The sequence below is a fragment of the Plecotus auritus genome, assembly GCF_963455305.1.
Source record: "Plecotus auritus genome assembly, chromosome: 1".
Lineage (NCBI taxonomy): Eukaryota > Metazoa > Chordata > Mammalia > Chiroptera > Vespertilionidae > Plecotus > Plecotus auritus.
Genome location: NC_137770.1, coordinates 221,023,545 through 221,036,163, shown reverse-complemented (window position 1 = coordinate 221,036,163; position 12,619 = coordinate 221,023,545). Strand labels below are relative to the sequence as shown.

The window sequence follows — 12,619 nt, the reverse complement described above, 5'->3', positions numbered from 1 at the left end:
TTTTAAAACATGCAATACCTGACTATTTAGTCAGGGGCACTGACCTCTTTTTCCTTAGATCAAGCACGTCAAACTCGTTGGCCGCGAGTTTGACATGCTTGCCTTAGATTGTCAAATAAAAAATGACAGCAGCCAACACAATAGCTGCTTGGTGTGAATGCCCTGTCTTGACCCATAAATATATAGGTCAAATACTAGTAACAGAGTTGCATCTTATCGGTTACATCACATAACAAGGTTGCATCTGATTGGTTAATTCTGTATACTGTGTCCTTGTGTGATGTGCCTAATTTTCATTGCAATCAATCAAAACTATACCTAATTTTTTTTTTTTTTTTTGGTCAGATTGGCAAAAACAATTTACTTTTTGGTGTGCTGCAGAATTACAGTACTAGTTTCTGCGTGCCATGAGATGAAAAAAAGTCGGAAATTGCTGGTGTAGACAAATGAGGCTTGGAATTCCTAAGAATCTCTGGTGGCTGACCAGCACAGAAAGGATTGGTTAAATGAGGCCAGCATCCTGCTCTGATGCTGGAAAATGTTACATGTGGGTCGCTGTATGTTAGAAAGATGTTCCATTTGAGCTGAAATCTGGCTCTCTGTCACCTCTACCCCACTGTTTCTCATTTGTTCAAAACAAACAAGCAAGCAAAAAAATTTATTTAACGATCATTTACTTAACACTGATTTATGGGCACCAGGAGCACAACACTGTGAGGCTGGAGTGAACGAGTGAAGAAATGCAGGGGCAGTGGACACTGAGAAGGGGTGTATGCATTCTGGAACGGTCACTGGGGCTCGGAGGTGGAGGGTGGGCTGAGGAGGAGCAAGACCACGGAAATATCTAGAGAGAGCCATGCCCTCAGAACACAGAAAACAGAGATTTCCTCTTCTACGCAAATCCCCGACACGCCAGCAGGGAGGGATCGGCCTTCACTTCTATTTGCAGGTTACACACCATGGGTGCCTCGGAATGACTGTGAGCGGAGAGCAGCATGGCGCAATGGGTGAGGCTGCGGGCTCTGGGACCAGGCAGCTAAGTCAAAATCTCTTCTGTCACTTAGTATTAGTGGGAAGTCAATGAGGTACTTAACTTCTCTGTGTACGTTTTCCCATCTGTGAAATGGTTATAATGACAAGTTTGCTGTGGGGACCCAGTGCGCTGAGGACAAGCAAATGCTCATGATGTTCCTGGCCAACACGGTGGAGGCTGCCTTGACTTCTCTCACTCGCCACAGCCAGTCTGGCAACAAGTCCTACTGGCTCTCCTACCTTCAAAATAGGTTCAGAATATGACCACTTCCACCACTGCCACCATTGCCTTTCATCTGGGTTACTGCAATAACCTCCTAAGTGGTTCAGAACACAGCAGCCATAGTCCTGCTATGAAACATAGGTCAGATCATGACACCTCTCTCTCAAACCCCTCCATGGCCCTTGGTCTGACCATGAGTAAAAGCCACAAGGCTTTATGGTGAATGCTAATATTTATACTTACCCTGGTTTTACTGATAATAGTATGTATATTACTATATCTAGTATATATTATATATAATTATATTATTGTATTGTAATCTATGTTATAAAAGGCCAGTGGCCATAACGCCCAAACGAACCGTCACCAGGAGGTGCATGGAGCACCTCTGGGTCCCTCCTCCCGGCCCGCGAGCAGCTCACTGCGGCAGTGCGGCGGGGCGGGGCTTGCGCGGTGCGCTACTTGTGCACGGTGGGTCTGGGTGTCGCGCGATTTCACACGCTGTGCCTCTAGTATATTATATATGTAATATTATAATAGTAACATGATTTATGTAATGTATAATATATATGCAATATATAATTATATATGTAATATATATTATAATAGTATTTGGCTATGAAAGTTAACAGATGAATCATTAAATTTTATTCAAGATGGTTGGCCAATTATATATATACTAGTATATATATACACACATACAACAGATATAAATATTGGAACATAAATTTTTCACATACACACATATCCTATCTAATAAAGAGGGAATATGCTAATTGACCATCATACCCCACAAAGGTGGTGCCCACAGCCAATAAAGAGGAAATATGCTAATTGACTACCTCGCCCTCGAAGATGGTGGCGCCCACAGCCACAAGATGGTGGCACCCAGTCCCCTCAGCCTCGCTGAGGTGGCAGGCACACGGCACGGCTGGGCCCACCACCAGGTGGGTCTGGCTGTTCCACGCGCCTGCCTCAGGAGTCCCCCAGTCCCCTCAGTCCCCCAGCCACCCAGGGCAGGCCCGAGGTGCGGGCAAGCCTCAGATGGCAGCTGCCAGCTGACGCCCGAGGCATAGGCAAACCTCGGATGTCGGCTGCCCAGCTGTCCAGGGCCACCTGAGGCGCAGGTAACCAGGGCCGGCTGAGGCTTGCGCTGCCAGCAGTGGCAGCAGCAGAGGTGTGATGGGGGTGTCGCCTTCCCCTGATTGCTGGGTTGCCTCCCGCCCCTGAGGGCTCCTGGACTGTGAGAGGGGGCAGGCTGAGCTGAGGGACCCCCCCCTCTAGTGCATGAATTTTCATGCACCAGGCCTCTAGTATACATATATGCATCTACTAGTATATGTGTATGTGACTATACTTTAGGTTAAAATATAGTTTTAAGATTAGAAAAATATAAACCTAAGGGTAGCGACTTCTTTACAGAACTAACTGGATTGTAATAGAATGATTCTCCACATATAATAAATATGTTCAAAAATTGATTATTGTGCCTGGCTGGTGTTACTCAGTGGTTGAGCTTCGACCCATGAACCAAGAGGTCACTGGTTTGATTCTCAGTCAGGGCACAAGCTCAGGTTGCGGGCTCGATCCCCATTAGGGAGTGTTTCTCTTTCTTTTTTTTTTTTTTAAATATATTTTATTGATTTTTTACAGAGAGGAAGGGAGAGGGATAGAGAGTTAGAAACATAGATGAGAGAGAGAAACATTAATCAGCTACCTCCTGCACACCCCCCACTGGGGATGTGCCCACAACCAAGGTACATGCCCTTGACTGAAATCGAACCTGAGACTCTTGAGTCCGCAGGCTGATGCTCTATCCACTGAGCCAAACTGGTTAGGGCAGGAGTGTTTCTCTTTCACCGATGTTTCTATCACTCTATCCCTCTCCCTTCCTCTCTTTCTAAAAATCAATAAAAACGTATTTTAAAAAATTGATATTGCTATAAACATTTTTTTTTGAGATGCATTACCCTAGTGCCCAGGAAATGGTAAATATAGAATATCTATCCTTGAGAATCTGAGTGACATTCTTGTCATCCTCTTTTTCTGGAGCTGCTGTGAGGCTCACGCAGATACACACATATATATCAACATGCTTTTCAAGCCCTAAAGTACTACATAAATTTCAAGTGTTATTCTTTTCTTTCAATAAATTAGACAGACTTACATTTTGGACAAGCTAGTTAAGCCCAATGCTGAGTTAATCCATTTTCGTAGTTTCAATGTAGCAAAAACTATTTAAATATTATATTCAAAGTATCAGTAGTAATAAAACAACAAGAGCAAGAACCCCCGTTAGCACGTCCCACTGTCTGTGAAGTGAACAGGAACGTGATGGAGTACTGACATTTATTTCACTCCGAGTTAAGCACAGCATCACCACAAACCTCAAGAGATGATATGAGGTTTTGTGTTTGGTTAATACTGGGAATTCTACAGGCATGGGTAGAATTATATTTGGTTGGCAAAAAGCCAATCAGATGTCACACTTGTCATAGAAGTAGGTGGTCAAAAACCCCATTCTTGTCATTGAAGCTGTTGGCTACAGTTGCTTACAGTATCTGGATCGCAACATCTTTTGTCATTCATTTTGAAGATAAAATATTAAGAAACGAGACAAAATGAGGTCTAATGAAAAAGATATTAAGATGGAATTGACCTTGGGGAAAAAATAGACAGAGCACATCAAATAAAAAACAAAGAATAGAATTGGGTTTTTCAAGTGGCATCGTCAGATAGATAGTCTTTGATTTTATCTCTTCAGAACAAATGGAATCAGGAACCAAAGTAAGAGGGAGATGCATTCACAGCCTTTTCTCTGTTCTTAAAATACATGCTGTAAATTTTCTAGAGTTCATAATACATATTTCAAAAGAAGCCTTCACTTTTGCTGGAAGTATGTGCTCTTTCATATGTCTGGCTTTGTGTAAGCCTATATAATAAAGAGCTAATATGCTAATTAGACCAAATAGCAGAATGACCCTCTGGATGACCTTCTGGATGAAGCTGGGGCTGTGAGGGGCTGTGGGGGCCGGCCAGGGCTGCGAGGGGCTGTGAAGGCCGAGCCCCTTGCACAAATTTTATGCATCAGGCCTCTAGTCTATATATATATATATATATATGCCTAAGTGACCATCTGATCGTTTGTCTGGTAGCTATGACGTGCAATGACCACCAGGGGGCAGACGCTCTGACCAGTAGAAGAGGGAGCCTGATTCTTCGCAGAATCGGCCATGGTTAGGTTGCTGCTGGGGCACTGTCGGCCCTAAATCTGCTTCACCCGCACTCGGGACCCAGAGGTTGGTTTCGGCCCGATCCCCGCAGGCCAGGCCGAGGGCCCCACTGCTGCACAAGTCTGTGCACCGGGCCTCTAGCAGTATACAATGGCTCTCCAATAAATCCAACCATGAAAAAAAACCTTTTTAATGTGCCTGCATTCTGCTAATTTATAAAAAAACAGGATGCTGTCAGATAAGTTTCATGAAAATGATCTACAAACCAGACTGTCAAAAGTGAAAGTTACTCAGGCACTACTTAGGGGCAAGGCGTGTAAGGAAACCACGGGAAGGTTTCCCATGACTGTGGGGAAACAATGTACTGGAACGGAGCTCACATTACCCTGATTTGCAAGTTACTGTGAGGTCACAGGAAATCCTGAAATGTTTTCCACATTTTCTTTTATACATTTTATGTCAAATTTCCTGCAATTGAAATCATAAACCCTCCTACTGCTGGAATCTCCTCTGAAGGAAAGGGGATCTTGTGACATTCCCCCATGAACACCTAATAACTCAACTCCTACCAGGGTAACAAGACACTGAAAGACAGAACTGAAAATGGATTCTGATATGGCTGAAATGTCAGATGCCCTAGCTCTTTCAAAACGAAAACCAAACTGATGTTATTAGGACAACTCTCAAAGTGCATTTAATCTAGTGACGGTGGACTTTTCTGTAGAATAAGAGATAACAGAAGAAATGATAGACTGTCCCAAAGACATAAGCCCACCATTTCCCCAAATCTCTCATCCAAAATGTATTTGTGGATTTATGTTCTAATTTTAAAATGGAATTTTCTACGTGGATATTCTTAACATGATTCACGCTCCTGACAGCCATACTTTATTGTCCCCACTATGTTTATGAAAGGATCAGTCAGATTTAAGTAAAAGGTCCGCATTTAAAATATTCTCTCAGGATTTATTACAACTGTGGAATTTAAAAATAGCTTTTAAATGGTCAAATGCTCCATTTTAATATAAATCCAAGCCAAACAACTCAGGCTCCTTCATGAATAGCAATTTTTAAGGTTTGTTGAATCATGAGTTATGAGGACACATTACCTCTCCTGACATGTCAGGGGCCATCGGGACAGCGGGCCACAGAGATGAGTAGATTCCGAAGAACACCACCCAGAGTGCGATGCTGCCCCAAATCGCTACGTGGCTGAACTGCGGAGGAAGGGAATTGGAGTCAAAAGACTTTCAGGTAGATGGAGTACACAAATACTAACAAAGCCTTCACAAATTCCCTTACTAACTTTTTATTACACCCATAAAATATTATCTCTGGGCATTTCTAAATAAGTGTGTGTGTGTGTGTGTGTGTGTGTGTGTGTGTGTGTGTGTGTGTTTTAACTGGATCTTCCGTTAAGTGCTAATCTTTTCCCACAACAATTACAATGTCTGTGGTCCGGGCATTTGGAACTGTTCTTTCTCTACCTCCTTTGTGGGTCTCTCCTCTTAGTCTTTTTAATTTTTTTATTTTTAGAGATAAAGGAAGTAAGAGGGAGGGAAGGAGGGAGAGAGAGAGAGAGAAAGAGAGAGAGAGAAAACATGGATCAGCTGCCTCTTGCACGCCCCCTACCGGGGATCAAGTCCAAAACCCTAGCATGTGCCCTAACTGGAAATCGAACTGGCAACCTTTCGGCGCACGGGACAATGCCCAACCAACTGAGCCACACTGGCCAGGGCACTCTTATTTTTTTAAAATCCCCTGCCATTTTTAAGCTTCCTTGATTTTTCTCTCTGCATGTTTTCACTGAAAAATGTTAGACATCTGTGTGAATACTATTTTTTTTTTTTTGTCCATGACAATCAAATCCAAATTTCTTATGCCAATCTTTCCCCTGAGCATCAAACTTAATTTTTTTTTTTTTACTATATCTGTCTACCTGGATGTGAATATACTTCAAAACTAAGGTACCTAAAATGGAACTTGTTTTATCCATACTGGATATTTACAAATGTCTGAGGACAATCTGTTGCTAATATTATTAGCCTGCAGAATCATTTTGCACTAGGTTTTCTGCCAAACGCCATCTTGTGACACACTCGACTAAGAAACAATTCCTTGTCAGTAACTTTAAAAGCCTCCCCTATTCCTGGGATAGTCACAATATATAATTATACATTGAAGGCTCTGAGAAGTCTTGTGGTAAATAAACTTGTTTTACTCAATATTTCCAAACAAGAATCCCTGGTTCTCTCTCCTCCATCCCTGACCCCCCACAATTAACAACCTGCAGAAGAAACTAGGGTTAAAGGATACATAAAGTCAGAATGACAAACTACAAAAAAAGTGGCAATAACACAGATGTGAGATTTCTAGGTTGAGATTAGAGATACTCTTACCCATGTCCAATATGATGTCTCCAATCCAGCTTTCAAACACACAGTTATCACCACAAACTAAAACACAAGGGAAAATGTTATTTTTAAAATAAATATGATAGTTCATAGAATGATTGAAAGTGAGATTTATAAAGAACAGGTATCTCTGAATTAAATGATGGAACTCCATTATTCCCAACTGGCCTTGTACGTCTAACAAGAATCAAGTGAACTGGCTGTTGGCTGAACGTTACGACCACAACTGTCCGTTAGTATTGCACCCCTGCCTCCCCCACAGCCTTACAGTCCATCCACGAGGCCCCTGAGCATGTGTCTGCCTGCTTCTTGTATACTTCATGAATAGTGATGGAGGCTATGTCTGCAGTTACTTGGGTTTTAAAGCCTGCTTTAATTTTATATCATTTTTAATGCATACGGCCCCCTACTTTCTGAATTTTAAAGATCATTCTAAAAGTAATATAAATGGATATTTAGAAATCTAAACTTACTTTGTAACCTAACTTACAGTAAAACTCCACAGAGCAGGATATAAGAGCTTGTTATATGCTGTAACTACCACCCCTCATCGTCGTGACTATGCTACTAATTCTGAAGTAAGGGAACGAGGTTTAATGAACCGCCCTGTGTTTTCCACAGGATCACATAATGGTTAAATGGACTTGGCCTGGAGTCAGACCATGTGTGCTCAAGACTCCATCCTTTATTAGCTGTTTCAGTTAAGGAACTAGGCAAGTTCCTTGACATCTCTGTGTCTCAACTCCTTCATCTGTAAACTGGGACTGAGAAAACTTACCTATCATATTGGGGTTTGAGTATAAAACACCAAGAACTGTGCTTAGCACTGTACTTTATCTATTACTGTATATTTATAATTAATATAATTTTATACATTGTCAGTAGTCAAGGGAATTCTGGGCATGGTCAGTAGTCTGCAGTGATGAAAGTGTGATGTTAGTGAAATGTCCCCAAAGAGTCCAGATTTCTCTCCCATCATAGTTATCATGAGACTCTAGAATAATCACTGCTGAAACACCCAAGAATAGTAAAAACAAAAATATTAACAAGGACAGTAAAATAAAACTGAGGAAAAAGGGATAAGGAAGAGAACAAGGGCAAGTGGGGGAGGAATAAGAGTAAAGAGGGAATATTGAAAATAACAGCAACCAAAGTACTATAAAGTCAGTGAACCTAAATGACATTTTAATAACCTAACGTGGAACCATCTTTTACTAATCAAAACAACTCATTTCACTCTTAAAGGGAAGTGCAACCAACCCTTAAATCCAGAAATGCAGGCATTTAAATTTGAAAATAAAATGAGCACATATGGAAGGATTCCCTTTTACATGCAAACCAGGCAAATGTCCTGCACTCACCGTGTAAACAAAGTTGCCCAACAGCAGGTAGTCGGAGGTTTTCCCATTTCCAAACACAGTACCTATGTGAAAAGAAGAGACACTTGTTAGAAAAGAAGATAAACAAGGTCCTTCCAGGATCCATTCAAAGATAAATCAACCCAGAAGGTGAGAAAAGAATGGTAACCAAGGGCCACACGATGCGGCCAGAATTAAGGCTAAAAAGTGTACTGAAGGCGTCCACAAAGTTGCTATGCATATGGGTCACAAATGGAAGACAAATTTCCATGAGCCAATATGAAGGAAACCTGACTTGTTAACCAATTCTCAGGGTCCATGAGATTAAAAAAAAACAAAACACTAATTGTTCACTTAGTTTGAACAAGCAAATCTTAATGTTGTGAGCACTGAGACAGGAGGAGGCCTCTGAACCCTTAAGAGAGAACTTTGATAACAATATAGATGAGGGTTTAGGAAGCCTTCAAGGGTATTCTTAAAATTAAACTGACTTTTTGGATTACTATGAATGTTTTAATTGATTTTTAGAGAGAGAGGAAGCGAGAGGGAGAGAGGGATCAAACCTGCAGCCCGGGCATGTGACCTGACCAGGTATAGAACCGGTGACCTTTTGGTGCCTGGTAGGATGCTCAACCAACTGAGCAACACTAGCCAGGGCTTGACAGCTTTTTAAATGTGGGTGCATGACAACGAGGAATGTAATGACTGTTGTACAGTGACATCTCTCTTGTGCCAAGGTACCAGCAGTTTTACACCACTACTGCTTTTGTATCAGCAGTGAAAAAGATAAATAATGTCTTGATAATATTATAAAATATTTGCAACTGAAATTTTGACCTCATGGACCACCAAAAAGTCATAGGTATTCCCAGATGTCTATAGACCACACTTTGAGAACTGCTGAAGTAAGGGGATAAGTAAGTGTATTTGAAAAAACATACTTTAACTGAGTACTTCTCTAAGGTCAAGGAATCCTGAACTGTATGCTGGATTTCAGTATCCCATGGCTCCAAAAAGTGGAATTCAAATATCCATTAAGTGATAAATGGATCACAGAATGTGTTATAGACATACAATGGAACAGTTTTCAGCCAAAAAGAGGAATGAAATACTGAGTCATGCTGCCACAAGGATAAGCCAAGGTCACGTATGACATGATTCCACAGAGACCAAACCCACAGACACAAAAACCTGTGGACGCTAAAGGGCTGCGGGGAAGGTGGAGAGGAAGGGGAAGTGAATGCTAATGGGTATGGGTTTCCTTTATGGAGTGATGAAATGTTCTGGCATTAGATAGCAGTGACATTTGCATTATTCTGTGACTATACTAAAAACCACTGAATCGTGTAATTTAAAAAGGTGAATTTTATGGTATGTGAATTATATCTCAAAAAAAAAAAAAAATTCCCAGTGTGCTTCCCTAGTCTAGATCTACTTTAATTAGATTTCTCACCACACTCATTTCCATGGCCTAAAAAATGAGAAGTATTTACTGCTGCACTGGCAAAGCAATGCATAAAGACATGAGATAAATATCTCTGATGAGAGCATGAAACCACTGACTTCTCATAATACCCCATTCATGCTGCAGGCCCTTGTTAACATGTCAACAGTGTACTGAGTGCCTGCAATGAGCCAGGCTCTGTTCTAAGTACTGTGCATACAACAGTGAACTAAGCGAACAAGTCCCTCTCTTCTGGAGCTTTGATTCCAGCAGAGGAGAAAGACAATCTATAATAATAAATGCATAATATGCTAATTAGACTGAACAGCCGAACGACCTTCTGGACGACATTCCGGACGAAGCCGGATCTGTGAGATCCGAGGCAGCCGCCGTGGCTGCGAGGGCCAAGCCCCTTGCACGAATTTCGTGCATCGGGGGCTCTAGTAAAAAATAAGCAAAAATATCAGACCTCCATAGACAAGTACCATGAAGAAGAAATAAGACGACAATGGGATAGTGACAGGGGCCGTGGGGACAGTGGTGGCTCTTTCAGATGAAGGTGATCTGAGAGGGCCTCTCTGAGCATGAACCTGGGGAGTGAGGGAGAGAGCTGGCAGGAACGTCTGGGTGAAGGAAGGATGAGCATGGAGGCATGGGAAGAGGGGAAGTGGGGGAAGAAATCAGATGAAGGTTGGGGCTGTGGATTCTGCCCTCAGTGTAACAGAAGTCTGTGGGTTTTGAGGAGAGGGGCGCCGCATCTGATGTACACATTGCAAGGACCACTCTGGCTGCCGGAGGAGGACAGACTGTAGGTGAGCAAGGACGCATGGCCAGCCCTCTTCTCCTGGCAATCATTAACTCACAGTCCGCGAGGTATGGCCTGTGCTTCCAAGGGACTGACAAACCCCTGGGTGGAGTTTTAATGACTAGTCTGGGGGCACAGGCACCGAATGGCCGGCTGTCTTCCTCAGGATCCCAAGGCAGCTCCAGCTTAAGCAACGCCGGGATCTCTTTTCTAAAGTGGCCACTTCATCATTTTTATGCGTATAGGAAATTCACCATGATCCTATTTCTCAAAGCTGACAGAATAACTTCACTTCCTCAAAACAAGCAGAGAAAAAGCTTACACTCCAAGCTGAACGTAAAAACAGATTAAAAGTCTCATTCAAGACATCGGCTCAAGTCTACTTGGAAATACTAGCATGTCTGATTAGGCACAGCATAAAGAGCTTGATACAAGCCTCGTAGGTATAATAAACAGACTACATAAAATATTAGCGCCATTGTCTTCAAACAATACATCAACAGAGGACAAAAAGAGCCCTAAAATTTAATTCTCTGCAAGTTGGGAAAACATGAGAAGTCGAGAAGAAAGGCTTTGCATATATTAAATCACTTTCTCCCAAAGGAATAATAAAACTCTTTTAAAGTGTGTACGACTTTTGGATGCATGCATTTTAGGTTAAGGAATACCATATAATGAAACTGCTATGAGTTTTAACATATATTGACAATGAATTAGTTTTCTAAAAAAAGTAAAAAGTCATTTATTAGCATTCGTATCCTTTCTACTTACCATACTGAAGGGCTTTTAGTGGAAACCAAAACAGAATAACTGAGTGGAAGAGGCCATTTAAACAATGAACCCAGAAAACCTGGGGGAAAACAAAAATCCATGAGAACCATTTGTGATAAACTAGCTCTGTGAACTCTGACCTCTCTTTTTATCTGTGGGCTAGATTCACAAAACGTGGCTCTGTCGGGCCACCACTGTGAATTAATAGAACTGACAGACACTTTCTGCCTCTTAGACCTTCATGGGTCATTTATTTATTTTTATGTTTCTCAAAATGTTTTTGCAGCTTCACTGAAATTTTTCGTACCTTTTAAAACCAAGTATTAAAAGTTTAAATTTCTGCCTGAAAAAGAAAAGAAAATTTAAAATAATGCAGATCCTGAAATTTTTTAAGGAGGACCATATTCATAATTGCAGAAGAAGAGAGTTTTGAAAAGATTGTAATTTGGTCAAATCCTTACTTTCTCTTTCCCACGTGCAATAAAAATGTAAACTTTTCAATGGTAGGGATATAATGCATTCATATTCTCTCTCCATATATAGTTATTTATATACATATACACACATATTATATACTAAAACTAGCATGTATTACATTTAAATTGTATAATTCCTTTGAGTAAAGCATTGTCAATATAACTGAATTTATAAAAAGCTTTTCACAATTTTTAATACCTGTCAACATCAAACTTTCTACAGTTATAATATCATTTAATAGTTTATTACTTTGTACATCAACTGTATTTTAAGAAGAACAAGAGAGCTAGTATCACTGGTATGTTCTTTGTAGCATGGCTAGGAAAGATTAAATTCTAGAAAAACTGTTTAGAATTCTTATGGCCCTTTGAACAATTGCAGTTTGTCATTTAAAAAGTGATTCTTGCACACCAGACTTCTGCTAAATAAAATTGTCGTGTATTAATAGTTTTAAGCTGTTCAAACAACAGAAATTAAGTTGCCTGCCTCCCAAAATTTTCCACTGTGATTTCAATCTCCTTTGTTAGTTCACACAGCCACACTGGATTGTATGATCCAATTTACGCTCCAATACATTACACATTTGAACTTGTGTTCCTCATTAACCTTTGTCTCCTCTCCTCACTATGTCATCACCACACGTTTTCATTTGACAGAAAGCACAGGTGGGTGCAAGAAAAATTAGTTCTACTTTTCCATTTTCCTGACCGCTACTTATTGTCACATGCTAATCCTTTAACCCCTGTCCTGACCTCAGAACCTCCGACCCTTTTTACCATAACAAACGTAATCATCATCATTCAGGGCAACAATGCTGCTACACTGGGGACCCACAGCAACCGCTGTGTACACAGTATGCATT

General features: G+C 41.1%; 1 protein-coding gene across 5 annotated transcripts in view; it reads right to left on the bottom strand.

Annotated features, from left to right (window-relative positions):
- The window catches only part of ATP8A1 (ATPase phospholipid transporting 8A1), a 215,598-nt gene that overhangs the window by 23,938 nt on the left and 179,041 nt on the right, over positions 1-12,619 (bottom strand). For all 5 annotated transcript variants that reach the window (XM_080676966.1, XM_080676968.1, XM_080676965.1 and 2 more), the window contains 4 exons: positions 11,281-11,359; positions 8,264-8,325; positions 6,888-6,944; positions 5,598-5,705 (listed from right to left, as the gene is read on the bottom strand). In XM_080676966.1, the coding sequence (XP_080533092.1) occupies positions 5,598-5,705; positions 6,888-6,944; positions 8,264-8,325; positions 11,281-11,359 (306 nt within the window). The remainder of the gene's footprint in view (positions 1-5,597; positions 5,706-6,887; positions 6,945-8,263; positions 8,326-11,280; positions 11,360-12,619) is intronic.